Source organism: Fusarium odoratissimum (genome assembly GCF_000260195.1).
Source record: "Fusarium odoratissimum NRRL 54006 unplaced genomic scaffold supercont1.13, whole genome shotgun sequence".
Taxonomy (NCBI): Eukaryota; Fungi; Ascomycota; class Sordariomycetes; order Hypocreales; family Nectriaceae; genus Fusarium; species Fusarium odoratissimum.
The window spans coordinates 207,548-226,751 of NW_022158699.1; the positions used below are offsets into that span (position 1 = coordinate 207,548).

General features: G+C 48.3%; 8 protein-coding genes across 8 annotated transcripts; 4 read left to right on the plus strand and 4 right to left on the minus strand.

Annotated features, from left to right (window-relative positions):
- Positions 1–39: 39 nt before the first annotated feature.
- FOIG_08447 (uncharacterized protein) lies at positions 40–1,177 on the minus strand (the record flags this gene model as incomplete). The annotated part of the gene is made up of 2 exons (XM_031208484.1): positions 40–575; positions 631–1,177. 2 exons carry the CDS (start codon positions 1,175–1,177, stop codon positions 40–42), a joined length of 1,083 nt encoding a protein of 360 aa, XP_031061490.1.
- A 467-nt stretch (positions 1,178–1,644) lies between these two features.
- On the plus strand, positions 1,645–2,630 carry FOIG_08448 (uncharacterized protein; the record flags this gene model as incomplete). Its single annotated transcript, XM_031208485.1, has 3 exons — positions 1,645–2,151; positions 2,222–2,509; positions 2,559–2,630. The coding sequence occupies 3 exons, from the start codon at positions 1,645–1,647 to the stop codon at positions 2,628–2,630; spliced, it is 867 nt and encodes a 288-aa protein (XP_031061491.1).
- A 1,430-nt stretch (positions 2,631–4,060) lies between these two features.
- On the minus strand, positions 4,061–5,536 carry FOIG_08449 (uncharacterized protein; the record flags this gene model as incomplete). Its single annotated transcript, XM_031208486.1, has 5 exons — positions 4,061–4,093; positions 4,171–4,793; positions 4,851–5,098; positions 5,168–5,306; positions 5,365–5,536. 5 exons carry the CDS (start codon positions 5,534–5,536, stop codon positions 4,061–4,063), a joined length of 1,215 nt encoding a protein of 404 aa, XP_031061492.1.
- Positions 5,537–6,728: 1,192 nt separating this feature from the next.
- FOIG_08450 (uncharacterized protein) lies at positions 6,729–7,863 on the plus strand (the record flags this gene model as incomplete). Its single annotated transcript, XM_031208487.1, has 2 exons — positions 6,729–7,008; positions 7,064–7,863. 2 exons carry the CDS (start codon positions 6,729–6,731, stop codon positions 7,738–7,740), a joined length of 957 nt encoding a protein of 318 aa, XP_031061493.1. The 3' UTR covers positions 7,741–7,863.
- Positions 7,864–8,607: 744 nt separating this feature from the next.
- Positions 8,608–10,674, plus strand: FOIG_08451 (uncharacterized protein; the record flags this gene model as incomplete). The annotated part of the gene is made up of 4 exons (XM_031208488.1): positions 8,608–8,691; positions 8,759–8,879; positions 8,954–9,082; positions 9,140–10,674. The coding sequence occupies 4 exons, from the start codon at positions 8,608–8,610 to the stop codon at positions 10,672–10,674; spliced, it is 1,869 nt and encodes a 622-aa protein (XP_031061494.1).
- Positions 10,675–11,252: 578 nt separating this feature from the next.
- Positions 11,253–12,335, minus strand: FOIG_08452 (uncharacterized protein; the record flags this gene model as incomplete). Its single annotated transcript, XM_031208489.1, has 5 exons — positions 11,253–11,407; positions 11,459–11,783; positions 11,838–11,951; positions 12,008–12,088; positions 12,159–12,335. 5 exons carry the CDS (start codon positions 12,333–12,335, stop codon positions 11,253–11,255), a joined length of 852 nt encoding a protein of 283 aa, XP_031061495.1.
- A 299-nt stretch (positions 12,336–12,634) lies between these two features.
- FOIG_08453 (uncharacterized protein) lies at positions 12,635–15,185 on the plus strand. Its single transcript, XM_031208490.1, has 6 exons — positions 12,635–12,872; positions 12,933–12,946; positions 13,010–13,147; positions 13,211–13,385; positions 13,462–14,663; positions 14,724–15,185. The coding sequence occupies exons 1-6, from the start codon at positions 12,781–12,783 to the stop codon at positions 14,885–14,887; spliced, it is 1,785 nt and encodes a 594-aa protein (XP_031061496.1). The 5' UTR covers positions 12,635–12,780; the 3' UTR covers positions 14,888–15,185.
- FOIG_08454 (uncharacterized protein) lies at positions 15,086–17,501 on the minus strand. The gene is made up of 3 exons (XM_031208491.1): positions 16,846–17,501; positions 16,288–16,784; positions 15,086–16,230 (listed from the first exon to the last, which is right to left on the minus strand). The coding sequence occupies exons 1-3, from the start codon at positions 17,013–17,015 to the stop codon at positions 15,236–15,238; spliced, it is 1,662 nt and encodes a 553-aa protein (XP_031061497.1). The 5' UTR covers positions 17,016–17,501; the 3' UTR covers positions 15,086–15,235.
- Between the last annotated feature and the right edge of the window lie 1,703 nt (positions 17,502–19,204).

Here is a 19,204-nt window from a genome sequence, read left to right on the forward strand (position 1 = left end):
GACAAACTAGTTTCCAGTCTTTCGCTAGACCAGGCTTGTTCATGCACCCTTCTCTCCAAAGTCCTTGGGTACCTCGGGACCCCAAACCGAGAAAGGTCCAACGACGTCCCTGTTGGTCCCTGTTGCCCGATTGACGACATCACCATCAGCATAATGCTCAATCTTGAAGCCACTGGGATCCGCCCAGTAGTCAAAGATCTGACTACCCAAAACATGTCGCCCAACGCCCCAGACACTCTTCCAGCCTTTGCTAGCCAGATACTCGTGTCCAATGAGCTGAGTATCAAAATCTGCCACTTCAAATGAGGTATGGTGGCAGTATATCTTTTTGACATGAGGCTCAGCTCGCTGCATGAAAAAGCAGTGATGATCAGAATACTCATCGCCGAGATCCAGGTGCATAAAGGTGAGCACGTCCATATTGGAGAAGTCCCAATGGTACAGGATATCTGAAGGGACGAAATTGAAGTTGTCTGTGTACCATGCTAGCTCGTTATCAAAGTCCGGGACAACGTAGCCGAAATGGCCGAGCTTGTGAACAAGTGCTGGGCCAGGGTGGTATCGCTGGTATTTTCCTATCAAGGGTCAGTATACAAGAAGCAGTACATAGATGGTGAATATTGAACCCACCTCGCCTTGGCTTTGTGAATGGCTTGTTGTATGGTCCCTGCTGCTCATGTGTTGCGGTGGGTTCTTCTGAATCAATCTTTCTCTCTTCTTGACCATACACAACACGAAAGAATGTGTTGTCTTGTCGACTGAACTTGATCATCTTTCCCCCACCAGGCGCATGCTCAAGAGAAACTCGCTCGGCTCCTTCAAGAGCAGCTGCCTTCTCAAACTCTTCCTCAGAGGCAGCTACGAAAGCAGGCCCAAGGAATCTCTGCTTTCCATCTTTACTCTTGGTTGCGACGTAGACAAAAGGGTCTATGCCATAACCTCGGTAATAACTGGTATCTCCGACTTGAGCTTCTTTGACAAAGCCAAAGTCATCTGCGAATCTGTCGAACTTGTCCAGGTCTGGGTGTTCAAAGTAGACATGGGCGATGCGGGATAGTTGTACCTTGGAAGGGTCATTGGTGATTGTGGGAATTCGCATGTCAGGCATAATGGCTTCTCGTAAACACCTGGGCAGTTTTGTGAGAACAGTCAATGCGACTTTCAATGCCAGAGACATAGTCAGGCGCTGGAGTTGAATCTTTCTACTACTGTTTATAGACTGTGGGTATTTATTCCTCGAGGGGATATAGTTTATAGGTTCCGCAGCTGCTGGTCTCTGTAATCCCCGAACCTGGGGTAGTAGTTGGGGCCATGACGCCGCTCTCCGCGACCCACTCACACGGTTGTTGGCTTCGGAGGAACTCAAGTTAGCGTCGGAGGATCTACCATTAGAGAACGAGTAGAACAAGTCGGGCTTGTCCAACACCGAGAAATGAATCAATCGGAGAGTCGGACTTGACCGTAATTCCGTGCCTCGTGATTCACGCAAGATTCCAGCCTCGGCAGTCATGGAACTCCCCGCAGAAACCCGGGGCAAACTCTGAATCGCGGCGCGACTTCGCCTTATGAGCCACAGTCTTGCATGGCATATAAGATAGTAAACTATACGATCGGGCTTTCTCACGCAGCCGTGAGAATTTTACTATGACTGCTCCATACGCACCTCCCTTTGCGCTCGTCACTGGCTGCAACAGTGGCATTGGCGAGCAACTTGCCATTGCCCTCGCCAAGAACAACTTTACAGTATTCGCCACAGCCAGACGTGTCGAGTCTTTAGACAATCTAACAAGACAACATGCAAACATCATTGCACTACCTCTAGAGCTCAGCAACTCTACAAGTCTCGAAAGTCTTAGGGACTCGGTCACCAAATACACTGGAGGACGACTAGACATACTCGTCAACAATGCGGGGATGCACTACGCAGCACCAGCAACGGATATCAACGTCAACGAAGTCACGAAGCTATTCGCAGTCAATGTTATAGCCGTTATGCGCATATGTCAGCTCTTTGTTCCACTGTTGCGAAAGGCCCCTCGACCACGCATTGTCCAGATCGGAAGTGTCACTCGCGATGTTCCCGTTGTATGTCAGTCGGTGTACAACGCCTCCAAGGCTGCTCTCAGCCAGTATACCAAAACTCTTCGTGTGGTGAGTTGACATATCTCCATTCAGAACTGAGAGTAACTCGTTCAAGTGCGACGCTAATCATCGAACTTAGGAATTGAGGCCCCTGTCTATCGAAGTCATTGAGGTTGTGACTGGGTATGTCCGCAGCAACATCCTTAGAGATGGCGTTCTCATCTCCGAAGACTCGCTGTACCGACCCATCAAGACTACTGTTGAGGCTGTTAAGAATGGAGGAAACAGGACCGGCATGCCCGCAGACGAATATGCTCGTGTTGTTGTACGCCAAATCCTTGGCAAAACATATAAGCGAGAGATATGGGAAGGTCATCGGTCGCGTATATTACGCTTTATGGTGACTTTTTTCCCGTTATGGTTATTGGTATGTGAGCCTATTCAACACCATGGCTAACGACTAACGCAATTGCTAGGAGTTTACACTTTTCATGTCCTTCAAGTTACATCTTGTATCAGATACCAAGCTAAAAAGCAACAAGGGTTAATGGTCTTAACAAATTACCGTGGCTTATATTATAGGTTCTACTACGAAGTATAGAATCGGTTGCCAGGAAGGTGGAAGACCATAGATAAGAACAAGGCCAAGTCCTGCTCTTTTGCTTTATCAATACCTCTAAGCTCTCCGATGCTTTGCCTGTGGTTCCTCTCCATTAGTATATATACACAAGGAACGTTTATAGCCCATTCTTGCAGTCTTCCATTCTATGCTACTAGAGGCAGTGTGGCGGAGTAGTAGCTTAGCATAAGAAGCTGCAGTTGCTGCTGCGTAATTCTGCCACCTTTTGTTTTTGTAAGAATCTGCATAATCGCAGATGCCGCGGATAACAAGGCATGGAAGGATATTCATGACTCCTGCCGCTTCCATCTCAAAACATAATATGCCATGTTCTTTTGCCCAACGGTCACGTGCAACAGCGTCCTTAAGAACCCTGTTTCCGGATGCAATAAGGCCATAATGGATTTCTGGTTGATCTGTTGGTCGACGTGCCCTGCGCTGCACATGGCTCTCTGCGTCAATACAGTCTTCAAGTGCAAAGCAGGTGGAGCATGCTGCCTTAAAGAGATGATCATTCTCTTGTCCGGGGTGGCTGTAGTCTGACGTAAGGGTTCATCTCTACCCTATAGCAGAAGTACTATCAAGAACGCTTCGAAAGTGGACCTTGAATTCTCCGATGCTTATTACCTAAGCCAATTTTCTGATGACTTTTTCGATAATAATAGTTCAGAAATCAAAGCCGCTTCAAACAGGGATTTGGAAGAGCGCCTAATGCCAAAGACTCCCCCTCCTGGTTAACCCTTTTGGCATGGCAGCCCCATCACCCAATCGCCAGTTATGCAGCAATCACTTGTCTAACCCCAAGTCCAGCAGTTTCCCTGCCTGTTCTATAAGCATAACCTAGAACGGTAAAGACTTCGAGGACCTGCTGGGGGCCAGGATAGAAAATAGTCTATCGGGTCAAGTTAGTATATTTTATCCAAGGTACTTGTGGTAAACTAATGCCGCCTTAGAGAGCATACCTTTCGATCCCATACACGCCCAGATTTTGAATGCCAGCGCTGCTTCCAGTCTTTCAAGAGAGAAAGGGATCTAGGCCGGCATTTGAGAGTACCTGTGCCTTGTGAGACTTCAAGTCATAGGCCTCATGAAAACGAGGGCATTAATGCAGCCCAGTCCAAGGAATTATGTAGGGGAGCTAAGAAACACAACCCAGGAACTGGTCCAAAAATGGGTGAAGAATGGAGATGGAATGACGTTTATAAGATTATCTTTCCAGACGCAGACGATAACCAGCTTCCTACACCATACTATGATAAATAGCTGGCATTCTGAACGACGGAGCATGAATAGGTTCCAAGGACACATTTTGCAGAGTTTGGGCCGCAGTATCCCTGTTTTGATAAAAGAATATATGTATCAGAGGTTATTCATAGCGGCCACCCAGTATTGCTAGATGCTGTTAGTCAGGGAATTACATGTCTCAAGTGACAATACAAATTTGCTTTAATGAGGGGGCATGAACTCACAGTCTCTGCGCCTGCTCCAACAGAGCGCACCTTTGAAGCCAGCCATCCGCCGCCTGGGGCAGACTCCACGTCAAATCTAGCCTCACCATCGCTGATACCCTTGCTAAACATGATCTGGCTCGGCAACTCTGGATACTTCACAGCTGGTCTCCCAAGTCCGATCAGATCGCAGGCGTTGCTATCAAGAGCTCCAGCAATACCATTCCGACTTCTGAACCCTCCTGTCACGAGCAGTGTGAGATCAGGAAATCTGCGACGAATCTCTTCGCTTGTTCGTAGGAAGAACCCCTCCCGAATTGAGCGAGACCTGGTAGAACTTGGCTGCAGGGAAGAATTGGTGCTCATCATCTGAGGGTCTTCAAAAGATCCACCGCTCAGGTTGATGTAGTCGATTTCCTCCTGCTGAATCAACTCGATCTGTCGTAGCATCTGAGCCATGCCCTCTTCGTCTTTGAAGTCCGCCGAATTGATCTTTACACCAACGCAGAATGACTTGGGGACTTCTTTGCGGATAGATCGGATGATGCGAAGAACTAGTTCGACGCGCTTGTCTGTTGAACCTCCGAACTCATCATCGCGCTGGTTGCTATTTGATGACATGAACTGAGATAGTAAGAATCCATCTGCCATCTAGATTAGCAAGTATACCAGTTTATTTTCTTGTACCACTGGTGACTTACGTGCTGCGTGAACTTCAACGCCTTGAAAGCCAGCTTGGTAAGCTAGTCGCGCAGCTTCAGTGAATTGTGCGATGACAACATCGATTTCATGCCGTGTCATGGCCCTTGGAGTTCCAAAGACCAACATACCGATCAATTTTGCGACGGTGTTGTCGCCGAGATGAATGGGAATGGCACTTGGCGCGATCGTCTTTGCGAATATGCTTCTCTTTCCCGCTCCAATTGAAGATTGTCGTCCTGGATGGTTCCTAACACATCAATCCAATTAGTCGCGACGTCTTTCAGCCTTCACTCCATGTTTCAGATGCTGTGCTTACAATTGAGCAATCATATGACAGTTCTGGTTCTTGGTAACGGCCGTCCATTGTGACCAGCTCTTAAGCAAGTTCGATGTGGTTCCGGTGACTGCGACGTCTTCATTGCTGCCAAGATATTGGTCTGAAACCATGATGTTACCTATTCATTGTCAGAGCAAAGTTACCCACACATAGGTAAGCTCTTTGCTGTGATTTACCTGTAATTAGAGCTGCCCATCCACCTTGCGCCCAGCGTTTATACAATGCTCTATGATTGGCAGATGGTAATAAGTTCTGGGCCATCTTCTCAGACATTCCAGTCTTGACAAGCCTATTCTTGAGGACGAGTCCGCATCGGAGTCGAAGCTGGGAGTTCGCTGCGGAGTTCATTGTTGACATTGTTCGTGATAGTAAGGTTTCTTGTGAAATCTTGGTCAGACTTGGGCTCAAGGAAAAATTTTTAATTATTTCTCATCAGTAGCACTTATCTATTTACTGTCTAGTTATCTTTTATTGCTATAACTAAACATCACGAGATGTTAAAACTGGCTGCGGAGGAACTCTAGGGTGAATCAGGCCCCGAATCCTCCGAAGCTAAATTCACTCGAGTCAGTTAGTCCCCACATTGGCTTCCTCGTGTTAGTGCTGTCCGGGGTTTCGGCCGGGAACAAATCCAGCCAGGGTCATTCCCAATTAACAACCCTTCGGCCGCCTTCACGTGCCAACCTTTTACAAAATAGACATAATATTTAGCTTAGATATAGCCAAACAGTTTTGAATTTTCACCACATCCGTTTTGTCCTGTTCTTGGTCCTGTGCTCAGCCCTCTCCCCTGAAACACCACCTGCGACGTCTCTCCCCCAAAACACATTCCCCGACAGACAATTGGCTCTTTGACAAAAGCACCTCCACAGATCTCGGAACTTGACGACGCAGAGATACGATTGGCTCCTCAGAAGATAGACGAGGTCTTGGTATCAGTTACACATGTGCCGCTTTCGCCGTTCGCCATGACCTGTTTGCCGATCATGGTCCGTGGGCGGAGCTCAGAAACTATCACTCTGTTTTAAGTGCAAGTGTTTTATGGTTAATTAGCAAATCGCTGTTTAGAAATGGCTGTTTGACGTTTTGTTTGACAGAGTGGCTGTGTTCTTCGGGAGACGAGGATTCCGGGTCTTGGCTGGGCGGGAAGGGTCAAAGCGTGAGTGAAGCCGTGCGGTGCGTGATATGTTTGTCTGGTGATGTTTGGCAGATTTTGAGGCTACCATCGTGAAGCTGTTGAATGTCTCGAGAGTGTCTTGTGTTTTACTTGGCTGCTTCTTTGGTGGTGATATATGTGCATTTTAAGAAGGCCGTAACAGGAAACTGGCTCGTTGACTTTTGTATATAAGTCTGATCATCTTCCTTTCATTGTTTTAATCATCAGCATCAACAATCAGCATCAGTACAATCTTCTTCCCTTTTAATCACTTCTCTCCTGCCGGTCAGGTCTCTTGTTCCAGTCCCTCTGACTATTTCACTCCTCATCTCTTTGCCCACCTTTCTTCTCAAACCTACATCACGATAATATCACAGTCTCAAAATGGCTCCCATCAAGAACATCATCCTGGCCCTTTTCGTCACTGCCGATCTCGCAGCAGTCTCAGCCCACAGCGTCATCACCAATGCAGTTGGTGATGCCGGTGGTTCTGGCATGGCCCTTGGTGTTGATACTTCAACTCCTCGAGACGGAACTCGAAGACGCCCTTTCCAGCAAGACGCAACCCGCTTCCGAGGCAATGCCGCTGATACCGTTGGCGAAACCCTGTCTAACGGTGATAACGACATCGAGCAGGGAACATTGGATATCATGGAAGAGACAGGTAAGCTATACCAATTGACGCTGATAATGGTTATACAAACTCACACTCAAACCAGGAAGCCAACTCCCTCAGGTCAACCCCGGTGGTAGCCTCGAGATGACGGTCCATCAGGTTAACTCAGACGGTGCTGGGCCATACACCTGCATGATCAACGCCGACGGTACCGGTACGTCATGGGATAACATCCCCGTGACGACTAATGTCGAGGGTAATGAGCGGGGACGCAACCGGGACGGTGAGATGGGAGACTTTCCTCTTGTTGCCTCTATCCCTGCCGGGCAGAACTGTACCGGAACAGTCGCGGGCGAGGACAACGTCTGTCTTGTCCGCTGTCAAAACCCGGCTCGCGCTGGCCCATTTGGTGGTGTGATTCCAGTCCAGATGGCTCAGGCCAATGGCGACACTGCTGGTAATGCTGGCAACGCCGGAAATGCTGGTAACGCCGGAAACACGGGAAACACTGGCAATGCTGGTAACGGCAACGCGAATGACAACACCAACGATACCACCAACGATACCACCAATGATACCACCAACGATACCACCAATGATACCACCAATGACACCACCAACGACAGTACCACCAGTGGTGCCAGCGGTAATGCCAACGGTAATGCCAACGGTAACAACAATGGTAACGCCAATGGCAGTGGTAATGACGATGAGGAGGAGGAGGAGGAGAACGACGCTGGCACTCGCAACAACCGCCGTGCCACTCGCTTCTCTGCATAAATGATAAGCCGATAATGATTGGTAACGCAAACTTGGAAACGGAAGACTGGATCACCGACACATGGGACTGGACAGGAGGGGGGATGAAAGCAGGATATCTACATAGTATATTTGGAATGGCGATAGTATAATAAGATTTTGCTGATGAACTCTTGTTCCTCCGTCTTTGATGGTGATTTTGACGCTTAGTTAATTGACTTTCGGGTATAGGGGAAGAGATATAACAATGATATCTTTATCCTTTGACCAGATTTCTCCGGAATATTCCCGCACTTCAATGTCTCATCTTAGACGTTGTCTAGGCCACAGTTCGTGGAAGTCCGGTGATCACTCACTGTTGTAATGACTGCACAGGACCAGTCGGAACCCATCGATGGGCAGCGTCACTGGCAAGCAGTCTATGATCTTCACCTAACATGTTTCGTCAACATGTCTAACCAGCAGTGTAAATAATCCGGGCCTAAGAAAGGTAACTGCATGATCTGTGCTTCAAGGCGATAATTTTGGGAAACAAATAACACGTGAATAAACAGCTCTGCATCATGCTAGTTGTTCCTCCGTGTCATGGCGGGGTGCGTTGCGCCCCAAAAACCTCGGAGGATCTGCAAGCTAGCGACGGAGGAACTCAGATAGACCTATAAATCCAACTCACTTTTGCCGCAAGACCCCACATTCAGTGTTTTGTGACTGTCTGCTACAGGGGACAATTCGGTGGCGCCTGGGGACACCGAGGATAGCGGCACTCGCATTCTACAATGGACCCGGCTACCTTCCATATAAGCCCTCAGAATGAGATGCAATGTCTGGTATAGACACAGCCTAGCAACTTGAATTTCTCGATTACTTGTCTTGTCGCTATCGCATACAATGGAAGAAACTCAAGTAATCATTGTTGGAGGCGGACCAGCAGGTCTCGCCCTGGGACTATCACTAGCCCGACTGAAGATCCATGTTAGTAGCCACCATTTCGACAATTACAGCACCCTGATGTTCAGTACTGACAATTCACTCTTGCCAGTCCGTCATTCTTGAAAAAGAAGCAGAGATCACCACTGACCCCAGAGGCGTATTCCTCACGGGAGATGCCGTCAGAATACTACACAGCCTCGGGATCAACGATCTAGCGGGCATAGGTCATGGTAAGTCCACACGCTTCGAAAGCAAATTCACCTGCATACTGAGTCACATCATGTACTAATCTCTAGTGACACAGAAATGCCGCATGTTAATGTTCATCGTGGTGCATTCAATACTCCGCCATTCTTCTCAATTCGCATTGGGGACATCAACAGTCTTGAACAAGCCTTACCTGAAGGCATTCTGCAAATGCAGCCCCGTCTAGGTATGGTTTCTCTTAAGACCCACGGATGCGTGTCTTCTATGCTAACAGCAGATACAGAGGGGGCTTTGAGGAAGGCTATTGAGGAGTCAAAGTTCTGTTCACTACGTACCGCCTGCGAAGTGGTCTCGCGGTCTGAACAAGATCCACCAGTGATCGACTTCAGCGACAGCCAAGGCACACGACAGCAGATCAAAGGAGAGTGGCTCATCGGCGCCGACGGAAAACTAGGTATTGTCCGAAAGCGCTTCCTCGAACCAACAGTGGGCATCAAGCAAGAAGCTGGACTCTATCCTTACAGCGGTACTTGGATAGCCGCCAATCTGAAGATGAAGCTCCCGACCCCTGAGACTCATCCTGACTTCCCACTTTGGAAGTTTGGGTACTCGCCACAAGAGGTTTATGATCTTTTCTGGCCTATCGGATGGCACTTTTGCACCCCGCCAGGAAAGGCTACGGCTTCCGGAAGATTTGGTCCTTATGAGGAAAGACTTTGGCGCCATGAGTTTGCTCAGGATGAAGCGCTTATCAAGGATAATTCGGAAGAGCTGTTCTGGGAGCATATTACCCCGATGATTACTCTTGAGGAAGACAGAAGCCGCAAGCATGGGTTTGATGGACCTGTGAAGTATCCACGAGATTGCATCGAGATTCTGCGCTGTCGACCATTTCACTTTGTCCACAAGGTTGTTGACCGCTGGTTCAGTGGACGAACTATCCTCATCGGCGACGCAGCGCACGTCTTTCCCCCTTTCGCCGGTCAAGGTATTGGCAGTGGCGTCAGAGACGCTCACCAACTCGCATGGAGGTTAGCTCTGATGCTCCACCCAGACTCCAAGCCCGAAAACCACGACAAACTGCTAAAGTGCTGGGAAGCCGAGCGACGTCAGAGCATCAACGACGCAGCACAATTCTCCATGATCAACGGCCGCATCTGCAACAATGAGCCATCTTTATGGTTACGTTTCTGTTTCCGGCTTTTGATGTCTCTGCATGGCACGCCTCTTTTTCGGTATGTGGACTATTTGTCTTACAAAGAGAAGAAGGGCTTTTCGGATGTTGAAAATGGGTTCTTTGTCAGGGGACGAACAGGTGGTTCCCGTCTGCCTCAGATACATATGAGATCCAAGGGCCAAGTAGGATCATTCTTATCGGATGAACTTTTACGAAAGGACAATACGATCTTCACTCTGGCGGTTGTTAGTGACGGGGAACGAGCCAATCAACTTAGTCTATACGCCGAAGCAAGGGCCGCAGTCCAAGAGGCCGGACTTTCATCCGTCATCTCAAACGATGCCGTCGTTATTTACGATGCACAGTCGGGAGACTCATCACTAGGTCAAAAGACACTTTCAGACATAAATGGAGAGTTTGGTCATCTCACGGTCTGTTCACCTTCACAAGTCCCTGCCGCTAATGGACGTCTGGCGAATGGATACGACAGCTCAGTCTTTGTCAAGCGTCTTGGGAGAGCCACGAAATTTGCCATTATTCGACCCGACTTTTTTGTCTTTGCTTGTGCTTCTGACTATGCTGGGCTGGTCAACTCGCTGAACTCGTTGAGAAGTTTTATTGGGTTCTGCAGGAATAAATAGTGTATATAATACAGAGCTAGAAACGTGCTATGTAGTTTTGTGGCATCTAGCTGTTCTTCTCTTGAGTATTTCTTGCAAATTGATAGTTTATTGCTTATGCTCTTTAATCCTTGGTATCTGAGAGAAGTATAGAAGTAATTAATTTGGTTCCAGTGCTTGAAATAGAAATAATAGGATAAATTATGTCTTCTAAAGCATCCAGTAAGGTAATAGTAGTCACAGAATCTCGTGTTATCATTTAAGACACTAATTCAAATATAAGTGGCAGCATTTAGATATACGTCCCTGACACAGAGTTGACCTTTACTCGCCAGTGGATTTCACGCCTTTGATAGGATGCGCAAAGAGGATAGTAAGGCACTACGTTGATATTCACTATAAAAACTAATACTAATAAGTTCACTATAGGTCATAACTCTAGACAGATTGCCGCCAAAGGGTGTTACATAAATCTGCTAAACAGGAAGATCGCAAGTCTCTGTACAGAGACTACTACACGTGTCAGAAATCCAACTCTGTTGGGTAAATGGTCAGCAAGTCCTCATTCTACAAGGCTCGCACAGGTGAACGAACGATGCTTACTGAAACTTGATAACATTCCGCAACGTTCCAACCCGCGCCATGGTGACTTCGAGCACGTCGCCATCTTTGAGAAACACCTTGGGACTATGGAAAGCACCCACTCCAGCGGGTGTTCCAGTCATGACCGCTGTACCAGCCGGTATGGTTGTTCCTGTACCAAGTCTGTTAGCAATGATCCGGCTCGTGCGCAATGGTGAAGTACCTTGACTCATATGGCTAAGAATCTGCTCCGGCGAGAACACCATATCCTTCTTAAACTCCGCTACCTGCCTGACCTCTCCATTGACCTTTGCTTCTACTGAAAAGCCTGAACCATCACCAAATATGGCTGGGCTGATCAAAGCAGGACCAATGGGGGCAAACTTGTCGAAAGCCTTGGCGAAGAAGAATTGACCGGCTGAATGCTTGGGAAGCTGGTACATGCGGCAAGAAATATCATTGCCCACGGTGTACCCTAGGATGTAGTCCTTGGCTTCCTTGGGAGAAATGTCGCGACATTGTTTAGAGGTGACAAATACAAGCTCGCCCTGTAAAGTAATTAGTTCCAGGTAGAACGAGTTTGTAGTGAGGGTGGGTCCTACCTCGTAGTCTGGAAGACTCTTTGCGCAGAAGTCATTGATTGGGATGTCTTCGCCTGGGTTTGCAAGGGACGCAGCTGGTTTGGTCCATAGAGGAGGAACCGATGTCAAGGTGAGCTGGAATCCTGTTAGCGATTGACTCGGAGCGAACTTTCTGTTTCATTTTTGTATACCGAAGCTTCTTTGGCATGACTGCGATAGTTCAATCCAACGCAGTACAAAGGCAGATCATCTCTTGGCAGTGGTGCTAACAGCTTGACTCAGTTAGCATAATGAATTCGTGAAGGCTTTATTTTACTGAAGTTATAACACAAAGAGACTTACACGACGAATTGTTACTGTTCTGGTCTCATGGTTATCCGTCAAGTCTTGTAACGACTTGACCGCGCTGACTTTGGTCCCAACAGTCGGCGGGCCTCGGGCATCGGGACCAAGATCGGCGAAATATGTCTCCCGGTCCTCTTCAGACTCAAACTTGATAAGTACAGAGAAATTGGCCATCGTGTTGGTATGTCACAGGGTATGATACCGATCCATAATTCCCCATTGATATCAGTGTTTAAATACATCTTCTCTGCAAATAGGTCCTTTTGTGGAACTTCAGGATAGGCTTCGGCAGAAGCTGCTTGTCCTGCGATGCTAAAATGCGGGGAAACATAAACTGCGGCAGATCTCAAGTTTTGACTTTTAAGATCCTCCGACGCGGGATTAGCTGCATTGAAACTGCCGAGGTTGGTTAGTCATCGGAAATAATGCCTTAACAATTCCTCGGAGCATCTCGTGAATCCACAATCTCGACCATTTCTCGCTCAGTCGCATCTTCCGATTGCATCAGAGCATAAACGAGACCCAGTAACCCGGTATTGGTCTTCCGTATACGAGTATTCATCGACAAGCGGCGTATCTATTGCTGGTCTTCGATCGAGAGTATTTCCGATACGAGGAAATGTCTGCTTCACCGTCTTCAGGCGGCGGAACATTCGGCGCAGCTACCTCTGCTCATCGGCTGAGCACCAGAGTCTGTGACAATTGCATTCGGTTCGTAGACCCCGCATCGACTCTCGGCACCGCGGTATCTGACAAATCACCGTCTTGCAGCTCCAAAGTCCGATGTGAGATATCCCGACAATCTCTGACGGCAAGCCGCCAGGACTAACTAATTCGACCGGCTACAGGTGATCTCGGTCAGCCGTCATGCACCCGTTGTCTCGAGCGCGGCAAGACATGTAGCTACTCAACAACACGTCGCCGGCCTGGGCCAGCGCCGGGCTCCGGGCGCCAGCCACGGGCAATCCGTAATCGGAGGCATTCTGGTAAGAGTTATTTGTGTATTGATAAGGCATTGCGGTATCTAATCACTTAACTTAATGCCATAGAGGACACTACCATACAGGGCAATTCTATCTCTGAAGACACTATCTCTTTAGCTGCAGCCGTTTCAGATCTGCCCTCTGAAAGTCCTGTGAGCCTTGTTACTTCACATGCACCTACTCAAGTTAGCAATCAATCGTCACAAGGTCCAAACATCTTACCCGAAGAGGAAGCATATCTGTAAGAAACGACCCCGCATGGTCATATAACTCTGGGCAATATGAGCGTTCTCATGTCTTTTCGCTAATCATGTCAGGGCTGATGAGTACTTCAAATCCATAAATGAAGCCATACCTCTATTCTCTACAGCAGCAGTACTAAGCAGCAAGAATATTCTCTCAGACTGCAGCAGTGAACTTGTTGAAGCATTGCTTCTCATCACAGCCAAACTCCTCGGCTTCAAATTTGCATCGACTCATTTTGACCTCGACGGTCGCATAGACCAAATCCTAAGCAACACTACTCTTCAAGAAGATACAGCCGGTGACTTTCCAGGTCTCGACCTCTTTCGGAAGTTCTGCTTACTCGTCTTCTATGAATTCCACCAATTCCCTGGCCAACAAGCCTGGGTGCGGATAGGAAAGATCGTCCGGCTGGCGTATTGGATGGGCCTTGATCGTCTGGACATAATCCAATCTGTTTCCCCAGAGTGGTCCAATGTGAGCGATGCGGACCTTCAAAACTGGAAGCTTGTCTGGTGGTGCGTATATCGTCTTGACTCGTACGCCAACCTCTCATCCGGCACACCGTACCAAGTTGATGAACGACTTGTCAATACGTCTTTAAATCACCAGGGGCAGCTTTCTCAAGATTTTGCTGCCCCGTGCAGGTTACCTCACGATCCGCGTGGCCTTCCCGACCTTCTCTTGCTTGTCAAGGCTGGTAGCGAAAGCAGCTTACTTTTCAACATCCATCTCATCACCATCACTGTCTTGCGGCAATTTGGCAGAGCAATGAGTATGCGCTATTTGGTTCCTTACGAGAACCTCATGGCGATCTTACTCGACGCAGAACGTACGCTATCTGCAATACGTCTAGCCTTACCACGGAACTTCTTGAACCCTGGAAGAAACGCGTTCATGAATGAGTCAAATACAAATCACCACGCGAGATTAGCCTCAGTGCTTCATCTGCATATGGCCCAACTGCTAGCTGCCCTCGCGAGCTGCTACTATCTTCCAGAAGGGGACGATTGGACGCTTAGCTGGCAACGTGTTCTGGAAACCTGCCAGAACATAGCGGGGATAGCAGAGAAATGGGACAGCAATTACACTCTCACCGTGGACCCAGCACTTTTGCTCATCAGCTTGACGGCGCTTGTTTTCTTGGATATTCACAAGAAGTATACTGAAAGTACTAACACATATCTCATATCCGAGATTGAGAATTGCGAACTTCTTCTTTTGCTCCAACTTGAGCAATTCTCAGCTCATTGGAAGCTTCCAAGTTTATTAATTTGTAAGTCTAACCGTCAAGGCTATTCTTCTGCTAAATCTCGCCTCTAACGATTTGTATCAGTGTCATTCAAGAGCTTCAAGGAGTCGGTGACAGGTCCTCTCTCTTATCCACACATCCAACTTATCCTGTCCCGGTTTGAGAGTCCTTTACACCCAAGATGGTTACAGTTCCTGTCATCTGCTCAAACGCATCTCGAGAACGTGATATGGGGACATGACACTTGAAGTCAAATTTAGAGATGTTTCTTCTTGTTTCCACGAATCCTTGTCTCATCAGATCAGCTGTCTGAATCGCCATCTTCTCGTATCAAATTCCTTTTTGCGATGGCGTCAGTTTTGGATGTCAAATGTAGAGTCAACGTTTAGTACACATCATATAACGACCGCCCAGGCACTAGCTTAGATCACAGTAGTCACGAGGAATGGAAATGTTATCCATCAATAAAGGTATATAGCATTAAACTCATTCAGCTAGCTCATTAGGCTAGATCAAAAACAATTATCGTAGACGGGCAGATACGCGTTTGCTAACTATCGCGGTGCCCTCCTCGCGTGAATGTGAGAAGACGTTACTTAGACTTTGCTGGGAGCAACCTCGTGGACCTCCTGATCCAGAGAAGAAACTCTCTCGGTCTCCTTGCTGAGAACCTCCTTCTCAACGTGCTCGAGATCGACATCAGCCACAGCGGCGTTGTCACCATCGATAACCTTGGCCAACTCCTCAAGAGTAGGTCCACGAGTCTCAACATACATGAAGAAGATGAAAAGAACTTCACCAGCGACCCAGATAGTGTAGATAAGGTAGAGTCTCCAGGTGTTGCCACCGTAGCCGGTTTCCTTCTCGCCTTCGGGGACGGCGGGAGCTTGCCAGGCCTTGAACGCCAGAGGGTTGAGATAGTTGTTGAGCAGAAGAGCAATTTGGACCGAAATGTTGAGGAACATCAGACCCTTGGCACGGAGAGAGTAGGGGAGAATCTCGACAGCATAACCGATCAAGAGACCAGACCAACAAGTCGAGTAAAAGACACCGTGAAGCCAGACAAGGAAGATCATGGCGTTGTTGGCGCCAGGGGCCTGGTGCTGCTCGTGGAGACCGCAGGTAAGGGTCCAGAAGAGTAGAGTCAGGCACATACCACCAGTGGCGAAGAGGAAAGAGAAGCGACGGTTAAGGCGTTCGACAAGGAGAGCGCAGCCGATAGAGACAAACAGATCGAGAATAGTCTTTCCGGCAGTGATGATGAGACGTTCGTTCTCGCTATCGAGACCAGCGTTGATGTAGAGACGGGCAGAGTAGTTGGAGACAACACCATTGCCTGACCACTGGGAGAAGAGACCGAGGGAGAAGAGGACGAGGAGACGGTAGCGGTTACCCTTGGTCTTGAAGAAGTCGGTATATCGGGAGCTGTTGTTGGCGAGCTGCTCGGCCTTGATGGTGTCGCGGATCTCACGGTACTCGAATTGGACAGTTGGGTGGTTCTCGTTGCCGTTGGCGTGGTATTTAGAGAGGATGTGAAGTGCTTCGTCCTGGCGGTCCTTGGCGATGAGGAATCGAGGGGATTCGGGGATCCCTAGAGGACATTTGTTAGCAAAATCCTGGAATGATTCCATTCAGGAGATTAACTTACACCAGAGAATCACGAGCTGAATGAGACCGGGAGCACCCTGGAGGATGGCGGGGAATCGCCACGACCAGTCACTGTTGCCGCCACCCCAGTAGTGAGTACCGAAGCAAGTCCAAGAGACAAGCAGAGAACCCATGTTCCAGAGACAGTTGTAAACAGTGGTGAAGCGAGCACGGTGCTGAGGATGGCACAGCTCAGCGAGAAGCATAGGAGAGGCAATCTGAGCGAACGAGTTGCCGAAACCGAGAAGAACACGACCGCCAGAGTAGGTAGCGTAATCGGGAGCTCCAGCCTGCAGACCGGCGCCAATAGCCATGAGGATAAAGCCGAGAGCGATACAAGGGCGACGTCCCCAGCGATCGGCGATAACAGGGACAAGAGGGATAGAGGCGACTGAACCGATTTGATAGAGAGCGACCAAAAGACCGAGTCTGCTACCCTCGGGCTTGTCGAAGAAGTCGTTCCAGGTGTCAAAGTTTTGAACGACACCCATGTACATACTAAGAAACGCGCCAAGTCAGCGACTGAATGAATCACCAGAAAGTTCGGGGAATGCCTTACCCATCCCAACCAGTTCCCATAGAGGAAACGCAAAGAACGCATGCGTAGAAGGTCAAGACCCTCAGGCCGGGGTCCTTGTACCAAGTAACATGCTCAAACTTGGGAGCTTCCTCCTGAAGCTTCTTTGTCTTCTCGTCGACGCCGAGGCCGATGATGTCCTTGATACCCATGACGATTTCTCAATCGAGGGGGAAAAGTGTTAAAAGTGCAGTAGAGTGAATTTATTCTTCTGCCAGAAGCACTCTGTGGCTTAGCAGATTGTTGTTGAGGTGAAGAGTGAAAGCAAGACTGGCAAAAAATGGGGGGAGATCCCTGGATAGATATAGAAAACGCGTCGAGTGAGGCCAGAACAAATCTGAAATGTGACGGGCGTGCGGACCGGGTGCAGACCCCAGATTGACGGAAGAACCGAGCAGGCAAAAGACAGCAATGAATGAATCAAATGGCAGGCGTCCGCTTAACGGTGGGTTCCACTCAGTGTTCGGAATGGGCCATCTTGTTCCACCTTGGCTGTCTTGGAAGTCTTGGTAGTCATGAGTCCCAAGCCAAGATGGAGGCCGGGCCGCCTTCATTTCAGCAGGGATGAAGAAATGGAGAAAGTGAAATCGACAGTCACAAGCTGGGGGATCTGTGCCTTGACTCCACTGTGCTCTTTTTTGAACTGATGTTGTTGCACGGAGCACCCCGTAGACTAAAGCATTATTATAATGGGGCTCTGCGATTAAGCCGCCCATGGGGGTGATTTTCGCTATTAGCCTGTTACCGAAAAGGGGCCCTCTCATCTCGCCACGGGGGTTTTTCGCGAGGAACACTATGCTACAACATCGTCTTTTGTCTGTCAGGCACCGCATCAGATTTTTTGCATCTGATCTGATCTTTTGGCTAGAATCGTCGGGCCCAAACGTGCGACAGACATAACATCATGGACATGACCGATGCTTACGCTTACGGGACTGGGCTCTGTAGATCCCATTCTGCCTGAAGCACGACGTTCTTGGGGCAGCCATCAAATTAAGCTGTGCCTTCGATATTTGCCATCTTCCAAGACAATCTTGAAGCCATCAATAAGCCATCGAACATCGAAAAATGAAGAAAACACGGCGAGAATGAAATTCCACGTGGTGCGTAATCATGACCCGTGACTTTTGCTCAGGCGGCTTCGGGGATATTCTCCAGTCTTGGCCTAGAGTGGCATTTGGCTAAATACGGGTAAATGCGGGTAAATAAACAACCTTATATCAGTCCGCCAATCACGACCTGATACCGAATTCTCTTCTGATCGATCAATGCGATTTATCGTGTTGGTCTTCGTAAAACCCGAATATTAAAAAACATGCAAATCCCGAGTAATTCTCGGCATGCCAGCTGAAATAGCCATGATGCGAATAGCGTCAATTGTCATGTGCACGGAATTTAGCCGCCGTTGGACCTAGAACCTGCACGTCGCATGATGATCCTAGAACAGCCCAAAGCCAAGACTATAAACTGGAGACGACAGAGGTTCTCAACCGTCTCCCAAGACCTTGGCGCTCACGAACCCAATTTTCTTTGTGTCGACGATATCTCCACTTAACAAGACTTGTCCTGAGCTCGACCCGCCCTTGTTCGACATGGAGTTCAGGAACCGAGGGCCGAAATTCCCCAGACCCAGATTCTGAGATATCCACTGTTTTCTGGTATCGAGCGTGACTGATCTGATGGGCTGAATCGACTCCGCCACGAGAAATAGGACGTTCAGCTGACGATGTCGCCGGCTTCCGATCGTATTGTGTCAAGATGCACTGACATAGAATGGATTCTGCCTCTGTTACGCGATTGCAACGGCTGGGCTTGAGACCAAGTTCGTTTGCGCAATGCCAAGGGAGACTTCTCTATCTCTAATAATGGATAGGTTAGAAGAGATATAAGGAACCCTTCTGATAATAGCAGATTACTATACTTTAGAGGCCATCGATTCCTGGACCGTTATATGATGCAGCGTTATTGTGGGCGTGAAATCAACTGTTTGCGATGTGAAAACACTAAAAATTCAGTTGATTAAGAAAACGCGAACATAAAATATAAAGAAGCTGAGTTTCTTAATAGAAAACGTACTTCTCAATTTCTTTAGTACTCCCATGTAATAGCAGCCCGTTTACTTCCATGTATTTCGGGCTCTGTAAAATGATAATGCCTTCTAATACTCTAAAGCCTAGGGTAGGTACATCTCAGACGCGATTCAACGCGTGAAGGTTGCGCGAATATCCACTCTGGAGAATGGGTCACTCAGAGACATCTAGGCTGAAACATGTTAATTTACCCATCGTGAGCCACTGCCACGGTTCTCGATGCAGCATGCTTGATGGTTTCCTGCGTGTGG